This window comes from Chanodichthys erythropterus, chromosome 11 (assembly GCF_024489055.1).
Source record: "Chanodichthys erythropterus isolate Z2021 chromosome 11, ASM2448905v1, whole genome shotgun sequence".
Lineage (NCBI taxonomy): Eukaryota > Metazoa > Chordata > Actinopteri > Cypriniformes > Xenocyprididae > Chanodichthys > Chanodichthys erythropterus.
Window position 1 is genome coordinate 52,480,463 of NC_090231.1, and position 18,687 is coordinate 52,499,149.

The window sequence follows — 18,687 nt, forward strand, 5'->3', positions numbered from 1 at the left end:
ATGTTTACCTGTTGTAGTTTATCCACATTGTATAGTTTATCCACATTTTTAGTCAAAATACACCATTAGAGAAGCAATTTCAGTCAATGATTTCTGCCCTCCAAGACTATTTTGGCTGAATATTTTTGGTTGCCAAAATGTTAGTGTTTCTTCAATTTTGCTAAACCTTCAATTTTAGTAGAAAATGGTGCGGTAGGATTTTTGGGTAACACTCTACAATAAGGTTTCATTTGTTGACATTAGTTAACTACATTATAGTTATCCTGAACTAACAAATGAACATTCACTAATACATTATTAAAACCAAAAGTTGCATGTGTTGATATTATTTAATGGACCTGAGCTAACATGAACTAATAGCCATGTTTGTATTAAATAACTTTAACAAAGATGAATAAAAACTGTATCAGATGTGGGAACTTATTGTGGAGTGTTATGATTGTCTAAATAAATTTGCATTTGTGTTTGCAGCTCTTTTATCGTGTCACAGACGAGCGTGCGAAGAAGAGTGAGCTGCTGTTAGTGGGAATGATCTGTTACTCCAGCAGACATTATTGTGCCTTTGCCTACCACACCAAATCATCCAAATGGGTTTTCTTTGATGACGCCAATGTCAAAGAGGTAAGACTGTACTTGCCTTTTATGGATTGAGTACTTTTGTCTATATATTTTCACAATTATAATTCAGAATCCTAGCAAATACCCATCAGACCTGGCATTGGCGATGTGCGTTATTAAACAAACATTCCCTCCATCCACACATTTAAATATCTAAACATTTGTACCATGTTTTTCACTGATCACATGGTTGCTATTTCCTGTAATTTAACACTGCAGCTAATGTTTCCTCAATTCTCACATTCACTCGAAGAGTCTAAAGTACACTGACAAAAAAAAACAAAAAAAAAACGTTTACACTCAAAAATTGCTATTAAATTTCACATTAATTGCAAAGAAACAAGAAGTAAAACATTTTAGTTAAATGTGAATTTTTGAAGTAGAAAAAATTAAATAGTATTTTATTTTTTTAACATACTCCAAAATAATCTTTATTTTATTTATAACTTTGAAAAATCGTTTGAACAGTGCATGTCTCTTGGTCATATCTTTGAAGTACAGACATTTTCTTAATGCCAAATATATTTTTATCTTAATTTTGAGGTGAACATGTTATTGTCATTCTATTTTTACTATAAGAAGATTCTTTTAAAGCATAGTTATTAAATTAATCACAAAGCAAACACTCATTATTACCTGCTTCAACAGTCACTATTAAATGCCACCAAATAAAATATTTAGATAGAATCCAGTAATTGTGAAACATTGATATGCAGTGTAGTGGCCCGTATCTCTTCATCAATCTATCAGTAGTGTTGGACTTGCTTGCGTGTGCATTTCAGCTCTCGCTGGGCTAGTGGTGCCCGTCGCTGCCGCCAAGATGGATCACCCTCACATACACACAATATGTGCATTACAGTAGATATTTGTGTGCATACTTACAGTATAGAGAGCCAACCCAGTATGCAACCTAAGAGAAGTTATCACATTTTTATTTTTCAAATGTCTTTACTTTATTACTGCAGTTTTATTGATTTGTTTTTTTTAAAGCAGGTCTTAATTAATCTTTTATACAATCTTGTCTGCTCTTATTTGCTTTGCATTTTGACTAACACTGTCTCATTGGAAAAATGTGAGTCTACTTGCATGTTTGCAAAACTGAAATGTAACAATAAATACAAATCACTGCAGTTTCCAGCTGAAATGAAAACTAGAGGCAATAAAATGGCAACAACTCAAGATTTTTTTTTTTTTTCAAAAATATGTTTTGTACCTGCAAATTATTCACAGAAATTTTAAGCAAACAAGTTTAAGTTTGCATGCTGTTTATTCATTCATTTATTTGATAATTTACTTCATTTTATTATCACGGGATATGACTCGTACGATATGTGAATCAGTGTCCATCATTTTGCGAGCAACTGGTGATAAAGAAAAATATTGCAATATTGAAAATATTTCCATTTTAAACAATGAAGGCGAGCTAGTGGATATCACACAAACAATGTGCAAACTTTGCGTGAGTTATGCGGGTGAAGAAGTCTCAAAAGCAAGTCAATTATTCACTACAGAAAATGAAAGTAAAAACTGGCCGAGCGTTTGGCACGTTGTATTAACAGCGCATGTTCTCTTGGAAACGATGAGAGATGAATCTAATTTATTTTCTTAATATTTCTCTTGTGGACCATAGTGAGAATTTTTTTATTTATTTATTTTTTTTTTCATGAATCAAGAAGTATTTTGTGTTAAAGGTCTTTTTAAAAGATGTAATATAAGTCTAAGGTGTCCCCTGAATGTGTCTGTGAAGTTTCAGCTCAAAATACCCCATAGATTTTTTTTTTTTTATAATTTTTTTTAACTGCCTATTTTGGGGCATAATTAGAAATGCGCCGATTCAGGCTGCTGGCCCTTTAATTGCTTGTGCTCTCCGCCCACGGAGCTCGCGACTGCCTTAAACAGTGCATAAACAAAGCCCACACAGCTAATATAACCCTCAAATGGATCTTTACAAAGTGTTCGTCATGCAGCATGCCTAATCGCGTAAGTATAGTATTTATTTGGATGTTTACATTTGATTCTGAATGAGTTTGAGGCTGTGCTCTGTGGCTAACGGGCTAATGCTACACTGTTGGAGAGATTTATAAATAATGAAGTTGTGTTTATGAATTATACAGACTGCAAGTGTTTAAAAAATGAAAATAACGACAGTCTTGTCTCTGTGAATACAGTAACAGAACAGAACAGTAACAGAAACGATGGTAACTTTAACCACATTTAACAGTACATTAGCAACATGTTAAGGAAACATTTAGAAAGACAGTTTACAAATATCACTAAAAATATCATGTTATCATGGATGATGTCAGTTATTATCGCTCCTTCTGCCATTTTTTGCTATTGTCCTTGCTTGCTTACCTAGTCTGATGATTCAGCTGTGCACAGATCCAGACGTTACTGGCTGCCCTTGTCTAATGCCTTTCATAATGTTGGGAACATGGGCTGGCGTATGCAAATATTGGGGGCATACACCCCGACTGTTACGTAACAGTTGGTGTTATGTTGAGATTTGCCTGTTCTTCAGAGGTCTTTTAAACAAATGAGATTTATGTAAGAAGGAGGAAACAATGGAGTTTGAGACTCACTGTATGTCATTTCCATGTACTGAACTCTTGTTATTTAACCATGCCCAGGTAAATTCAATTTTCAATTCGATGGCACCTTTAAACAAGCTGTTTTTAATAGAGGAGTATCCTATCTAACTAATATTTTATTATCCTAGCAGCATGTCAGTTATGTGGTGATGTGCTATGATATCGCTGGGCAAATGAATTGCAATATTAATTTAATTATAAAAGTAGCATAATGATAATCAGAAGAATTTAATAGCCCTGCATGCCCGTCTGCTGTACGCCACTGTGAAGGGATAAATGGCGTTCAGGCACGACATCAAAGCGATTACCCGTTTTATCGAAAACCACATTCATGGACCGTTCAGTGTTCAGTACTGCAATGTCCGAGTCTCTCTTGTCTCATTTGTTTCTCATGTGTTTTCAGTCGGCGCAAGCAAGAAATGTTTACTAGACTGTGGACTAGCTTTGACTCTCTGAACAGTGGCCACGTGCAGATAAATTTTTATTACCATGCGTGTGTATGCGCAGAACGCGTCTTTCCACGCTCAAGGGCAAAAGAGTATCTGTGACAGGCTCCCGCTCTCAACTGTGTGCGAGATGGAGTGGAACACAGGAAATGAAGTATACCCAGGCCTTAACTGCTTCAAATTGTAGTGGACTGGAACTGACGGCTCACATCGGGAAAAATATCCCCCCCCCCCCAATGTTGCCCATGATCTCATAATTTGGCAGCAGGTGTATTAGGCTGCTGTCACTTTAAGACCTGACGTACGGATCCATTATACTGTTACACATAATGACTGTGTTTAGGTGAATACTCGCCAAGACCGACATTTTGACTTTATTTTGTGTGTATTTGACTGTTTAAGCATGAAAAAGAACTCCATTTAGTACCGAGAGGCTTCTACAATACGCGCAATCCCTTGTCGAAATTCAAGCCCTGTGTCAACTCACTGTCGGAGAGATCAGAGAGTTAGAAAGCGCAGCTGGTATCATGTATCTATTCTGCAGAAAACGAGTAGGCCTATTAGAAGCGTAGTATCAATATGAATCAAAAAATCTGTATTTTTGACACCACCACATTGCACTTCATTTATTATTTCAGATGCCTTTTTAAAAGACTACTATTGAAAAATGTATATATTATATAAAATTCAACCCGCCGAAATGGCTAGTAGGAGTGACTGCGTTTCACGCCACTGCTGAAATCCACCCGCATATGGGGGTTGGCGGGTGTTGTCAAGCCCTGTGTATGACCTCAAAAACAATGTTATGACCTTTTTACCATAGTGTGTGATTTGTAAACCAATACATTTTGACGTTTACATCACATAACCAGTTCCATATGTTTGGATTTTCTGACATAACAAACTTGCTCGGTAGCTCACCTGATACAACATTGCACTTGTGATGTGGAGCACTCGAGTTTGAGTCCCGTGAAACATGAGTCACAATAAAAAGAGCGCAAAGACTTGTACAAGCTAGACGTTTGTGAGGGATGGATTTTTAAATCCTGCTCCTGCCCACTTCCACAAGATTCTGTCTAAATCCCAGCAAAAAATGTTACATTTTATCCCACTCCCACTTGAAACTTTCACGTTTACTCCTGTTCCCACCCGCAAAAGCCTGTAGGAAGAGGTCTAGATTCTCTAGTTTTGGTGTCTATAGGCAATTTCTTCCAATTTCCACACACACAACGCTTCAGATTTCCAGTGACAGACTTGTGCGTGCTGTTATTATTAGATAATTATATTTTGCGGGAGCCCATGAGTCATTTCTTTTTCCCACTTCCCACGCACATATCAGTATCTTCCCTCCCACACCCGCACTCAGCAATTTAAAACTCGTCCCGCGCCAGACTCTGTTGCGTCGGGTGCAGACCTCCAGTACAAACAAGCTAAAATGGCATGGTTGCTTCAGCAAACGTTTGCTTTTAACACTATTGGGTATGTTTATGGTTTACTGTAGGTGGTGGTACATTATTTTCAAACACTATTAACCTTTAGCATTAACCTTTTAGCACCACTCATGGGACATTTTCATTTCTGAACTGCCTCGATATGTGCAACAACCAGCGTAATAAAACGCGACCATATTCACGTTCATCTGTTTTGGATAAAACTGAACATGCTCACCTACTGGACATTTCAATGTTGTGAAACATGCAAGATGCAACTTAATATAATTTTGCAGAAATGTTGCCACAGGTACATTTATTCAGTGAGCATGGGTAGCTTTTGACTGTTCAGGTAATTGTTTCTTTAATGGGAAGCACTGCGTCAACATCCTGCTTGCCGACTTTTCCTACTTTTCACTCTCTCACTTGCTTGCTCTTTCTCTTCTGTCTTTTAATTAAGAAGGAAGGTTACATCTGTTTGCCTGGAGAGACTTTGTAGTACAGCCTGCATACTCTTACCTAAGCCTTCCTGAGGCATGCTTGCCTTCACATCTAATAATAATCTAAAACTTCAGATAGCTTTATCTCTTTTTCACTGCTGTCTGTTTACTGTTTATTAACTGTTTTACTAACGATACTAAATAACTGTATAACTTTTCTTTCTTTTTTTTTTTAGGTGGGATCCAGGTGGAAAGATGTGGTCACCAAATGCATCAGAGGTCACTTCCAGCCTTTGCTTTTGTTCTACACTAACCCTGATGGCAGTGCTGTGATGACAGACGAGGCCCAGCGGACCAACAGCAGTGCCACCCAAAATAAGAGCTCAATCAATGGAGACGCACCAGGTAGAATACCTTTCAATGCAGTTCTTTTGTTTTCAGGTAAATTCAACACAAAAAAGAATTTTGTTGGAGAGCAGTTGATTCTGCTTTGACTTATTTTGAAAATGCTTTTTTTTGAGAAAAAAAAGTAGAAATCACAGTTACATATCATAAAAAGTGATATTAAATAATTATTTTTAATTAATCACAGTTAACTAATCATTAACAGGCCCAAGTTTCTGACTTCCTCAAAAATTGCTGCTCACAATACAGTGTCCCAAAAAAATATAATAAATAAAGTAAAAATATAAATAAATAAATAAATTATCAAAATTCTGTTTTGTTAGGAGAGAGGATAATGGCAGTATGAATCTGTCTAATGCTAGTATCGATTAGCACCAATTGACCATTGTTTGCTATTTTTAGCCAATATATATACAATTCAATCTGTATATAACATTGCACGTGACAAATAAAATCTTAAATCCTAAATCAATTCTTAACCACTAGTATTGGTAGTAAATCTTAAATGTAAACCTTGCACCACTAACAATGGCTATATATATGCATGCACCCAAATAACCCATTTGTAATCGGATTGACGGCTAAATCGGCCTGAAAAATGTTCACATAAACACCTTAATCGATCCGAATGAAATTTCGATCCGATTGGAAGGGGGTGGTTTATTCCTTTTCTACTCCAATCCAACAGCAAAAAATGACCATGTAAACGCTTGAATGCGACTACTTTCTCAATCGTATTCAGAAGTCTCTGGAGCACATGCGCAGTGAAATGTTGACACGCATTACGCAGTGCACAAGTTCACGTATTTAAAGATCTTTAAAGTTGTATGCCAACAGGCATTGGCATAGCTGTATCTCTTCCTCATAATATTGGAAATCTTTCAGTTTTAAAACAAGAAGAAGAGCCAATGGATATCACACAAGAAGCAACGTGCAAACTTTGCGCAAGAGTTATGCCGGTGAAAAAGTCTCAAACTCGGTCACTACAGAAATTGAAAGTAAAAAGTATCAGAGCTGTCTGAGGGGGCATTAACGGAGCATATTCTCTGAGAGTTGAATTTCAACATATTATGCTGATAACGGTATATAACTGTCTTAATTTATTCCATTATTTCTGTTCTGGCCCGTACATATAGGCTAGTGAAACAAATGAGAATTAATAGTATTTCGTGTTAAACAGGTTTTTTTTTTTTTTTTTTTTTTAATTCGGTGCTTGAAGTAAAGCTGCGCTTAATTTTCATTGATGACTGCGGTGTTAAATATTATAGCCTACACTCTTAATAATTTTAATTATAGACCTATAAAAAATTTTTTTAAACATTTTCAAAGATAGCTAATAGCTTCATCTTTTATTATCCTCACAGCATGTATAATATTAATTTAATAATAAAAGAAGCCAAACCTAATAGTTATAATAATAATAATAATAATAATAATAATAATAATAGACTAGAAGAATGTAACTGGCTTTCATTAATTGGACATACCAAATCCTCTTAATATTGCCAAGATTTGATGCTTTTGACAATATCTCTGGCTGTCGTCGATACATGATCGTCGTCTGTTGACGCAACCTGGGTTACCGCAAGTGTGATTGATATGACGTCACACACGCAGAGCGCGTGTGCAAAAGTTTTAATCGGAATGTATATAAAACACATATAAACAGATATTTGAATCAGATTACAATGTTTAGAGTACACAAAACAGATCTGCAATCGGATTCAATTCATTTGGATTGACGAAAATCGGTGCATGTAAACGTAGCCAATGATGATTCACTACAAATCAAATACTTTTCAAAATAACAGTATTGTTTCTTCTTCAAATTATTAAACATGATTTTGTCAAATCTTTGTGTTGATTAGGTATTAGAGCCTGTATCCTTATTTTACAGACATTTTTCATAAATTATAGTACAAAATTAAACCATTATGTATTTTCAGACAAGTTACAGCCTTTGAAAGCTGTGGGTGTTTTCTTCCTTCCTTCCCTTCTTCCTCTCTGCCTCTTTCATGTTTTAGTTTTACTGGGATGCCAACTGCTGTACATTTGTGTTGTAATATACATAAATTAAACACACATACCATGTTAAAGGATTAGTTCACCTCAGAATTAAAATTCCCTGATAATTTACTCACCCCCATGTCATCCAAGATGTTCATGTCTTTCTTTCTTCAGTCAAAAAGAAATTAAGGTTTTTGATGGAAACATTCCAGGATGTTTCTCCGTATAGTGGACTTCAACAGTTACCAGTGGATTGAAGGTCCAAATTGCAGCTTCAAAGGACTACATGATCCCAGCTGAGGAACAAGGGTCTTATCTAGCGAAACAATCGGTCATTTTCTAAAAAAACATTGAAAAGTTCACACGTGACATAAGCGGAAGTACCGAGCAAGTGTTTACAAAGTGAAAGTGCAAAGACTAAGTCAAACGGCCTTTACAAAAAAAAAAAAAAAAGTAAAACAACGACGGTACTTCCGCCTACGTCCAACCTGATGTAATGTGTGGCACATCGCAGAGTAGTGCAAGATGAGCATTTGTGGTTAAAAAGTATATAATTTTTATTTATTTTTTTAGAAAATTACCTCGTCTGGGATCATGTAGAGCCCTTTGAAGCTGCACTGAAACTGACATTTGGACCTTCAGAAATAATCTTTTAACAAATAAACTGATAGAAAAAAAGAACTATCCGTAGTTCTTAATAAAATAAAATTTAAAGAACAAAATGCTTTGTCTCTCAGGTACTCCTATACTGGGTGGTAAGAAGTTGGAGTTGACTCGAGAAAACTTGACTGCTTTCTTCTCAAATCATGGTACTCTGAAGCAGAAGTCTCAGCCTCCCTCTGTGTTCAGTCGTGGCAGTAACCAGACTAGCGGCGGCAGAGGGCCAGGTAATAAAATAAAATAAAAAAAGTACTTCAAACTACTTGAAACATGAACACCTCAAATTATATCGTTGCTATCACTTTACCTCGCAGTGACTTACTGCTTATAATATAACTAGGACTATTACTCACTTTCATGTAGCGAATGCATTAGTTACTGCCCTTTTTGAGCATAAATCTGAACTTAAATGGTTGTAATTTATGAATGCTCTGGAATGCAGACCTAATGTTGGTCCCTTTTTAATGAAGACACAGCAGAATATTCCAGAAGTGAACGCAGCTTAAAAAATAGAAGCTTTAAAAATGTATGGTTTAAGTTTACTGTAAAGCAAATGGACTGAACTAAACATTTTGTATTTTATACAGAATATGTATTTTACAAAATAATTTGGACTCTAAAGTTGCTAGAAAATCAAACCATTATGTATGACCAAGTTGTGTTCCAAATTTGAAGTTGATACTGTATCACAAAAATCCAGCCTGCTAAAAGGTTTTAAAGTACCTTTCCATGGTAAGGCAATGCCTAATTTCAAACTTTGAATGTTTAAGCTTTTGGATGATACCTAATTTATGATCACTAAAATATTTGATGGGGAAAATAAGTAAAAAAAAAAAAAAAAACTGCCCAAGTGTCACTGACATTTAACAGGCAAATCTCATATTTGTAAAAACCTCCCAAGATAATATCACAATTTCCATTGAAAAAGTTTTTTTCCTCTTTGAAAGTCCCTAACAAATGTCCCTACTCAAGTTTGTGTCCTTAAAACAAAAGACCCAAGAATTTCTGTTACCTTGATTTACCTGTTTCAGCCATCTCAAACCTCATGCTTTTTTCATGAACGGTGCACTGGTCAAAATGTTCTCTGTTGGAGGCAACACTGTTCCCCCGCAAAGTGTTTTAATACCCAGAGGATCAGAGAGAGAAGTACAGGATGTTTGAACAAAGACAGACAAGAAAGACCTGCGGGGAGACGTATCTCATACTCCAGTAGCCCACATTCCACTGTTATTACAAACTGTAATGGCTTGATGCGTCTCTCTTTTTATTGCTGAAGTTTCCTCTCCACTAAAAGCTCTTAGATCAACTTTGTAATGGCTTTCTGTCCTTAGGCAGTGAAAATATTCCCTTTGGCTTGTGGAAGTAGCTTATAAAGTCGTGCAAAATGAGTCTTTTTATTATAGTCCTCAGCGATTCAGGTGCACAGCTTCAGTTTGAACAAAGTTTTAATAGAATGTGACAGTAACTTAGAGTCATCGCAATAAGTTTATTTCATGGACATGTTTACATTTGTTTCAACAGTGTATTTAGGCAGTCTGAATCTAATATACAGTGGCCCCAGAAATGTTTTATTCCTAAACCACACTTCATGTATGAATGCCACTGCATTTGATGATAAAACAATATCTAATTTTTTCTCAGAACTAATTTCACTTTTCTGAACAATGTAGTTCTTCTTCTACTTCTAATAACAACAATATTCATAATATACAATATTTGTAGTTGTTTTTGGGCTTTGTGTTTGTTTTGTTTTACATTTATGCATTTAACAGACACTTCTCCTTAGCGACTTGCAAAAAAGGAACAAAAGCAACAATATTTGCAATATACAATGTTTGTATTTTTTTATTATTATTATTTATTTGGGTTTGGTTTAGTTTTAGTTTTTTTTTTGTTTGTTTGTTTGTTTTTTTGCTTTGACTTTTTGTTTTGTTTTGCATTTATGCATTATGAATTTTATCCTTGCAAATGCAAATGAGGAACAAAAGCAACAATATTCGTAATATACAATGTTTGTAGTTTTCTTCTTCATTTGTTTTGGTTTGGTTTAGTTTAGTTTTTTTTTGTTTTTTTTTGCTTTGTTTGACTGTTTTGTTTGGCTTTGTTTTTGATTTGATGCTTTTATCCTTAGCGACTTGCAAATGAGGAGCAAAAGCAATGATATTCATAATATACCATTTTTTCCTTTATTTGTTTGATTGGGTTTGGTTTAGTTTGGTCTTTTTTTTTTTATTTTGCTTTTTTTTTTTAATTTATGCATTTAACATTTTTTTTTGACTTGCAAAAAAGAAACAAAAGCAACAATATTCGTAATATACAATGTTTGTACTTTTTTTTCCTTTGTTTGGTTTAGTTTTTTTTTTTTTTTTTTTTACTTTTGTTCAGCTTTGTTTTGTTTTACATTTATGCATTGAACAGACGCTTTTATCCTTAGCGACTTGCAGATGAGGAACAAAAGCAATAATATTCGTAATATACAATGTTTGTAGTTTTCTTCTACCTCTTCTTCATTTGTTTTGGTTTGGTTTAGGTAGGTTTTTTTTTTTTTTTACTTTGTTTTGTTTAGCTTAGATTTGCTTTTTGTTTTACATTTATGCATGTAATAGGCGCTTTTATCCTAAGAGACTTGCAAATGAGGAACAAAAGCAAAAATAATCATTGTTCATTGTTGTTTTCTTCTTCTTTATTTGTTTGTTTGAGTTTGGTTTGGTTTTGGTGGGTTATTTTTTTTTGTTTGTTTGTTTTTTTTTTGCTTTGGCTGTTTTGTTTGGCTTTGTTTTGTTTTACATGTATGCGTTTAACAGATGCTTTTTTTATCCTAAGCAACATGCAAAAGAGGAACAAAAGCGATTTTGTTTTTAATGTGGCTTAGATGTCCAAGTACCTCTTGGGGCCACTGTAAGTGTAAACTTTACAAAGTTCAGAAGGAGATCTGTATCTTTTAAGTATGTTTTGGAATGTAAGATGTGATCACGGATAGCATGATGTTTTTTCAGCTGTATCTAGTAACCCCTCACTAAGAGACCGTTATGTGACTGCAGTGTGTTTGAGGGCAAGAAATGTCCTTTCTCTTTTTGTTATCTGTCTCTCTCTCACTCTTTTGCTCTCTTGTAACACTTCACTGCTTTTCTCCTCCAGCACAGCAAAAAAAAAAAACACTGAAACACACACACATTGATTGCCTTTAAGGCTCTTAGGCTCTACTGTCCTCTCCATAAGCCTCAGGGGTGTATTTAAAGAGTGCAGAACCCACACTTTTTCCTACCATCCCAATGATTCTTAACTTCAAGTGTACTCTAACACTTTATTTGAAGGGTGCTGCGTATGGATTTTACAGCTGACCCATAAAACATGCTTGACAGTTTTTTTTTTTTTTTAATGGCTGCATTAACATTTCAGAATTCCTGTATATAAAGTGCTAGATTTAGACCTTGATATATGTTCATTTATAGTAAAGCTAATGAATTCAAGCTATATAGTTTTAATACCTCAGTGGGACCTCCATACTAGCAGAAATCTCATTTAACAGGATTTAAATTTGTAGAATTACATCTCTAATGAAAGTGCTGCTTTTAACCATTTATGTTTTGTTTGTCTTACAGTGAAGATGAACCTTGATCCAAAGAGTCGATTTAGAGAGATTTTGAGGGAGCTGCCGAAAGAAGGCCGTCCCATCAACCTTCTCAAAAAGGACTCGGACCGGTCACAGACAAGACCAGAAGCACTGAGGCACCGGGGTAAGAATGTTACATTTGGACTGTTTTGGGTTAAAATATTTAAATAAAATGCCAATAGTGTCGTTTACAAAGACAAGCTTATCTTTTGTATTTAGGGTTTGGGATTTGAACAAGCAAATTTTGCACCTATAGCAAAAAAGACATTTTACTGTATCACTTTTACTCTTGTCTTGTATTGTCTTGTTTATTTATATAGCACAATTTAAAAGGTAACCGAGGCAAGCCCAACCTAGATGAGAAAAAGTAACACAAAAGTAATCTAACTCATTACTCTTCATAAAAAGTAACTAAGTAATGCAATTAATTACTTCGTTAATAGTAACGCAATATTGTAATGCATTACTTTTAAAAGTAAGAGATGCTTTAGTAAGTGAGATGCTTTAGGGAGTTTAATGATATAGAGTGTAACTTAATTTAGAGTGACTTTGTTCTTTGTAAATGTGCAGACCTTTTGTCATGCTCAAAAAGCAACATTACACACTAAAGAAGAAGACGTAAAAAGCATAATAGGTCATCTTTAAAAAATCTTCTCGCTCCTCCTTAGAGAAGCACAGATGTGTCATAGTTGCACTCTGAGCTTTTAGCAGAGCTTTGGAGTGGAATAAACTAGCTCACAGTGCTCTGCTGGTCCTTATGTAACACGGGGTCAGCGAGAAGTGTTAAAAACACAGATTACCTCTGACGTGTGCTACATCCTCACGCTGGGTATTGTAATCTCTAACAGTTCCTCAGTCTAGCTTGTGCTGAGCGACCAGCTCTTTTTCCAGCTCAATTAACAATGGGTCATACTGGGTGATGCAGTTATATTTTGAATATTGTCATGCACCCCTGAACAGAGAGTTCAGTAGTTGTAATGTAGTATTTTTATTTTGTTTTATGGTATTAATCAGTCCTGCCATAGTCAGTAAAATTAACCAGATGATTGAAAGCAATTGTATGTCCACCTAACACAGTTTACATAAAATGTTCGATTCTGTATGCCAAGTCATGTCACAGGACATTTCAGATATCATCATGCAATGCAATTCCACCTCTACTATCTAGTTCCCAGGTAGTTTTATAATCATTGAGTCCAATTTCAAACCAATAATGTGTCAAATTTGCTGAAGAGATCAGACTGTGCACACCACTCTGCATCACCCGCACAGAAGCTCCACTTGCATAACCACACTAATGCTGGATGAGGTCAATGAGACCCACTCAAAGGGCCATAAAGGCTTTGCTGGAGCCTTTCTAATGAAACAACATGTCCATCAGATCAAGTCATCTGTTTTAGAAAAGATTGCTTGCTGAAAAGTTAGGACATCAGTCGTTTGTCTGAGGCAGTGTGTGTGCTTCAAAGACAAGTATGAGCTCAAATGAATAATTCAGGCAAAAATAAAAATCATTTACTCACCCTCATGTCATTCCAAACTCGTATGTTTTGCTTTTTATGTGGAATACAAAAGGAGGAATTTTGTATAATGTTTTGGCTTCTCTTTTCCATATAATAAAAGTGAATAGGAGCTTGAGCTGTTGTAATTACACATTTGTAATGAAGTTGCAATCAGTTAATTTCAAATGTTAACTTTTAAAAAATACTACAGTTGTAATCAAGTACTTTACATTTGCTTTAGTATGTTAGTCAACATATCAAAATTAGAGTACTTTAAAATGCGACAAAAGATTAAAACAATGATTTGAAATGTACTTAAAAGCAAAACTTTTAATTTGACATTACAAAGTAATAAAAATTTTAAGTGTATTAAGCGTGTTTAGAAACAGTCATTAAAGCTTACTCTCATTAAGTACAATTAAGTGGCCTTTTATTTTAATAATTGTCTGTTTTGTTTTGTTTTTTACTTACAATAACACTAATACTTTATTTTAGTGTCCTTGTTACATATGTTACATGAACTTAATGTAGTAATAATAGTAAATTGGTGAAGTGACGTGACATGTAGCCCAAGTATGGTGTGCATTTTACCCATCCAACTGCGCACACACACACACACAAACCATGAACACACTTTTTTTTTTTTTTTTTCCCTTCGGTACCACGGTACCTGAAATGTAAAAAATGCGGCACTGTTGAGCAGATTTATAAACCCCTCTGATTGGTCATTGTGTTGACGCGCTCATCAGATATGTCTGTGATTGGCTTCAATGATCAACACTTCAAAAACATTATAAATAGTCATCAATGATGCTCTTCACCGAGCGCTTACACAGCGCAAACACTTCCGTGTGATTTCAAACGCTCCCGTGCGTTGATCATTGTAGCCAATCACAGACATATCCGATGAGTGCGAGAACACAATGGCCAATTAGAGGTGTTTACAAATCTGCTCAAAAGCGCTCAAAGCATCACATTTTTAAAATTTCTGTACCGACTGGTACCAAAGTCAGTACTTTTGACAACTCTAGTGCCCGGGGAGCCATTCACTCCCCCCACAAGTATTTCATGCCGGTACTGAGACTCAAACCTGTGACTTTCAGGCTACAAGTCCAACTCTCTAACCATTAGGCCACAACCGCCCCACAAATTATTCATAATTACATGCAACTAACCTTAAACCAAACCCTAATCCTAACTCTAAATATATAAGTATGTTGTTTATTATTACTTAGTACTTAAATGTATAGTTAAACTGTAACAAGGACACCTAAAAATAAAGTGTAACCAAATTTAGTTTTAAGATTTGAAGTACATTACAATTGCACATTCAATACAATTAAGCACACTTTTTTATATATTGGCACATTGGACAGTGCACATAACTGGACCATATAGACATTAGGTTATGGGTATACCAAAGTAATTTCCTCATGTGCAGTGAAACTGGCTCACCATATTGTGCATGTCATGTGACCAACATTACCATCTCCTTTTATTGCTCATAAGCAGTAAAATTGTGGTTTGCAAGCCAAGCTGCTTGACTTTGCTTTACCCTTTTTAAGTATGTATATGGCTTACTAATGGCTTTTTAGCCTTCTGCATGTAGATCTCTGACCAGACTACCTTCATCTTGTAGAAAGTTAAGTGCATAGGCTGTTTGACAATTCATTATGCCAGATAATTAGCATTTTCAGTGCAGTATGATGACCACAAGTCAAAGTTGCATTTATATCTAATGAGATAATGCTGTTTTTTAAAGCCTATACTGCATAACGATATAGGGACTTGGCAATGTGGAATGGCACCATAGCAGTATGGATTTGCACTGCCGCAGAATTTCTATGCCAGCCTATTTAACAGTGCCAATATCAGCACTGTTCTACCCAAAGAAAGTCACTCTTCCACCTTCACAAGAAAAAAGGTCATCCAGGCTATTAGTGCAACCCCGCATATGTCGGAGATGGATGATTCTGGCCGCTAGACTGGAAGGAGCATCTGTGAATTGTTTGTGTAATGAAATGAACAATTTAATAATGCAGCAAATTTGAGAGTGAACCAGGACTATATTCACACAGTGGCAAAATGCATTTTTCAGTCCTGTTTGGAAAGCTAGTTTATATGCACTCTAAAAAATGCTGGGTTTAAAACAAACCAAGTTGGGTTGAAAATAGACAAACACAGTGACTGGGTTGTTTTAACCCAACAGTTGGGTTAAATGTTTGCCCAATGCAATTTTTTATTTTTTTATTTATTTTTTTTAAACCGTTTTATTTAACCCAACTACTGTTTAAAAATTACTATATGGCTGGCTTAAAATGAGCCTAAAATAGGTTGGAAATTAAAAATCAGACACAATTACTAGAGGCAACAATAATTATCAAAAGGTGAACATTTATTAATAAGCAATTTAATAAATGTTTAATTATTATTCATTATACTTATTAACAAATGCTCTTTTATTATTATTATTAATTATTAAACATATTAATAAATGATAATTTCCAACATATTTTGGGTTCATTTTAAAGCAAGAAATACAGTAATTTTTAAACAATAGTTGAGTTAAATAAAACTATCCAGCAGGATGGGCAAACATTTAACCCAACTGCTGGGTTTTTCCATTTTCAACCCAATTTTTTTGTTTGTTTTTAACCCAGCATTTTTTGTGTGTACAGTTTGTTCATTAAGAAGATTAAGTTTCAGAATTAATTATTTCTTGAAAAACTGAAAAGTATATTTTTCAGTTTTAAAATAAAAGTTTTTACATAGATTTCAAATATATTAATATTAAATAAAACATTTAAAGATTTATTTTTTGGCGTTTTTGCCTTTATTGTGATAGGACAGTATGTAGACAGGAAGCGAAGTGGGAGAGAGAGAGAAGGGGACAGGATCGGGAAAGGGCTGCGAGCCAGGACTCGAACTCGGGTCACACGAAGGGCATCGGCGTTATATGTCGGCTCTGCCCACAAGGCTATCAGCACCGACAAAATACTTTATTTTTTTTAAAGACGTAATAATATGAGAGTATGCAAAAATAAAATGTTTTTCTTCAATGTGATACTGTATCACCCTGACAGAGGCAAAACCAGTAAAAAAAAAAAAAAAGTAATTTTAAACATGCTCCTCATTAGCAGAGGTGTAATCAAGTCGTCATACAGATTTTTTGATGTACTTATGAATATGTTAAAGCGTTAGTTCACCCTAAAATCAAATTTATGTCATTAATTACTCACCCTCATGTCGTTCCACACCCATAAGACTTTTGTCCATCTTTGGAACACAAATCAAGATATTTATGATGAAAAAATGCTGGGTTTGGAGTGACATGAGGGTAATTAATGGCAGAATTTTAATTTTGGGGTGGACTAACCCTTTAATAGATCCAAATAAATTGAAAAAAAGAAAAAAAAAATAGCGAAATGTCATGACCCATCTGATAGCTCTATTAACTGTGTTACACAATAAATATTAAACACCAGTGAAGACAACCACACTGCGAGTTTCAGTTGACACATAGGGTAAATTTTCCCAGAATCAAGCTGGTTGTAACTATGCATCTCATCCCCAGACTCAGCACCTGAAAAGCCTCACGCCCGCTCCCTATCGCCTCCTGAGAATGGCTTCAAGCATCTAGAGTCACGGCTGTACAGCAGCCAGGGTAGAGGTCCGACGAAAGCGGACCGCTGGCCTGTTACGACCACTCACTTCAACCACGAACCACGCTCTCGACCTCAGCCTCGCGTCCCGCTTTATCCCCCTGGAGAGAATCGCCCTCGAAGGTTGGATGTCGGCAACGGCTACGATACGGACAGCAGTCAGGGCTCTCGCAGCCGAGCCAATCGAGCGTGGAGGCCGATGCGAGAGGCACTTAATGTCGACAGTGTACTAAACAGCGATAATAATCAAAACTCCCACAACTCTCGCAGACAGACCTATAATCAGGAGAGCGAAGAGTTGGCATGGAGCCGACGTGAAGAACGCAAACCCAAGAGTTTAATGACGATTTATGAGGATGAGCAGAGACAGGACATGGGCAGTAGGAGCTCGTTGGAATCGGAGGGACGTGGACCTCCAGAGCAGGACAGGGTTAAAACAATCGTCAGCAACCTCACCATTCGGACTGATAACTGGAAAATCCAGCGCACTGAATCTGGATACGAAAGCAGTGATCGTCTCAGCAGTAGCTCGGCCAATCTGGACTCTCCTGTGGTGGAGAACTTGAGCAACAAAGAAATGCAATCCATACCCGAACCAAACCTCTCCAGGTAAGAACTAAAGTAATCCTCAATCAAGAAGAGCATCAAGACATTTGCATTTATGCGAGACACATTAGTTGATAAATGGTGACATATGTGATTACAAGAGAAGAAATCAATATGAATTCAATACTAGTTAGGGAGATTTCATGCAGTTGATATAGGCCACAGATCCACCGACAAGAAAAAGCAGGGTTCAATTATTATTATAATTTTTTTAAATCGATTTTTTTACATGCATACATACTGTTCAAAAGTTTGGGATCTTTTTAATATTTTTTTCAGCAATTTGATTAGTAAAGACAGCAAATACATTGTTTGAAATAGAAATCTTTTATAATATTATCAAATGCAAATAAACTTTCTATCCATCAAAAAATCCTGGGAGACACCAGGACAACTGTTTTCAACATTATAAGAAGAAATGTTTCTTGAGCAGCAAATCAGCTTATTAAAATGATTTCTGAAGGATCATGTGACCCTGAAATCTGGAGTACTGATGCTGAAAATTCAGCTTTGATCACAGAAATAAATTACTTTTTAAAATATATAAAAACAGTTATTTTAATTGTAATATTTCACAATATTACTGTTTTTACTGTATTTTTGATTGAGTCAACAGCCTTGTAGAGCTTAAAAGACACTTCAAAAACATTTTAAAAAATCTTACAATTCCAAATTTGGGCAGTAGTGTATATAAAATTGTTTGTTTGTTT

The 18,687-nt window shown here is 35.4% G+C and overlaps 1 protein-coding gene across 3 annotated transcripts in view; it reads left to right on the forward strand.

Moving 5' to 3' along the window:
• LOC137030049 (inactive ubiquitin carboxyl-terminal hydrolase 53) overlaps positions 1 to 18,687 on the forward strand; it is a 63,503-nt gene that overhangs the window by 29,036 nt on the left and 15,780 nt on the right. For 2 of the 3 annotated variants that reach the window (XM_067400013.1, XM_067400015.1), the window contains exons 10-14: positions 472 to 621; positions 5,762 to 5,930; positions 8,675 to 8,824; positions 12,200 to 12,334; positions 17,284 to 17,980. In XM_067400013.1, coding sequence (XP_067256114.1) covers positions 472 to 621; positions 5,762 to 5,930; positions 8,675 to 8,824; positions 12,200 to 12,334; positions 17,284 to 17,980 — 1,301 coding nt within the window. The remainder of the gene's footprint in view (positions 1 to 471; positions 622 to 5,761; positions 5,931 to 8,674; positions 8,825 to 12,199; positions 12,335 to 17,283; positions 17,981 to 18,687) is intronic. The other variant, XM_067400016.1, reaches the window with a different exon arrangement.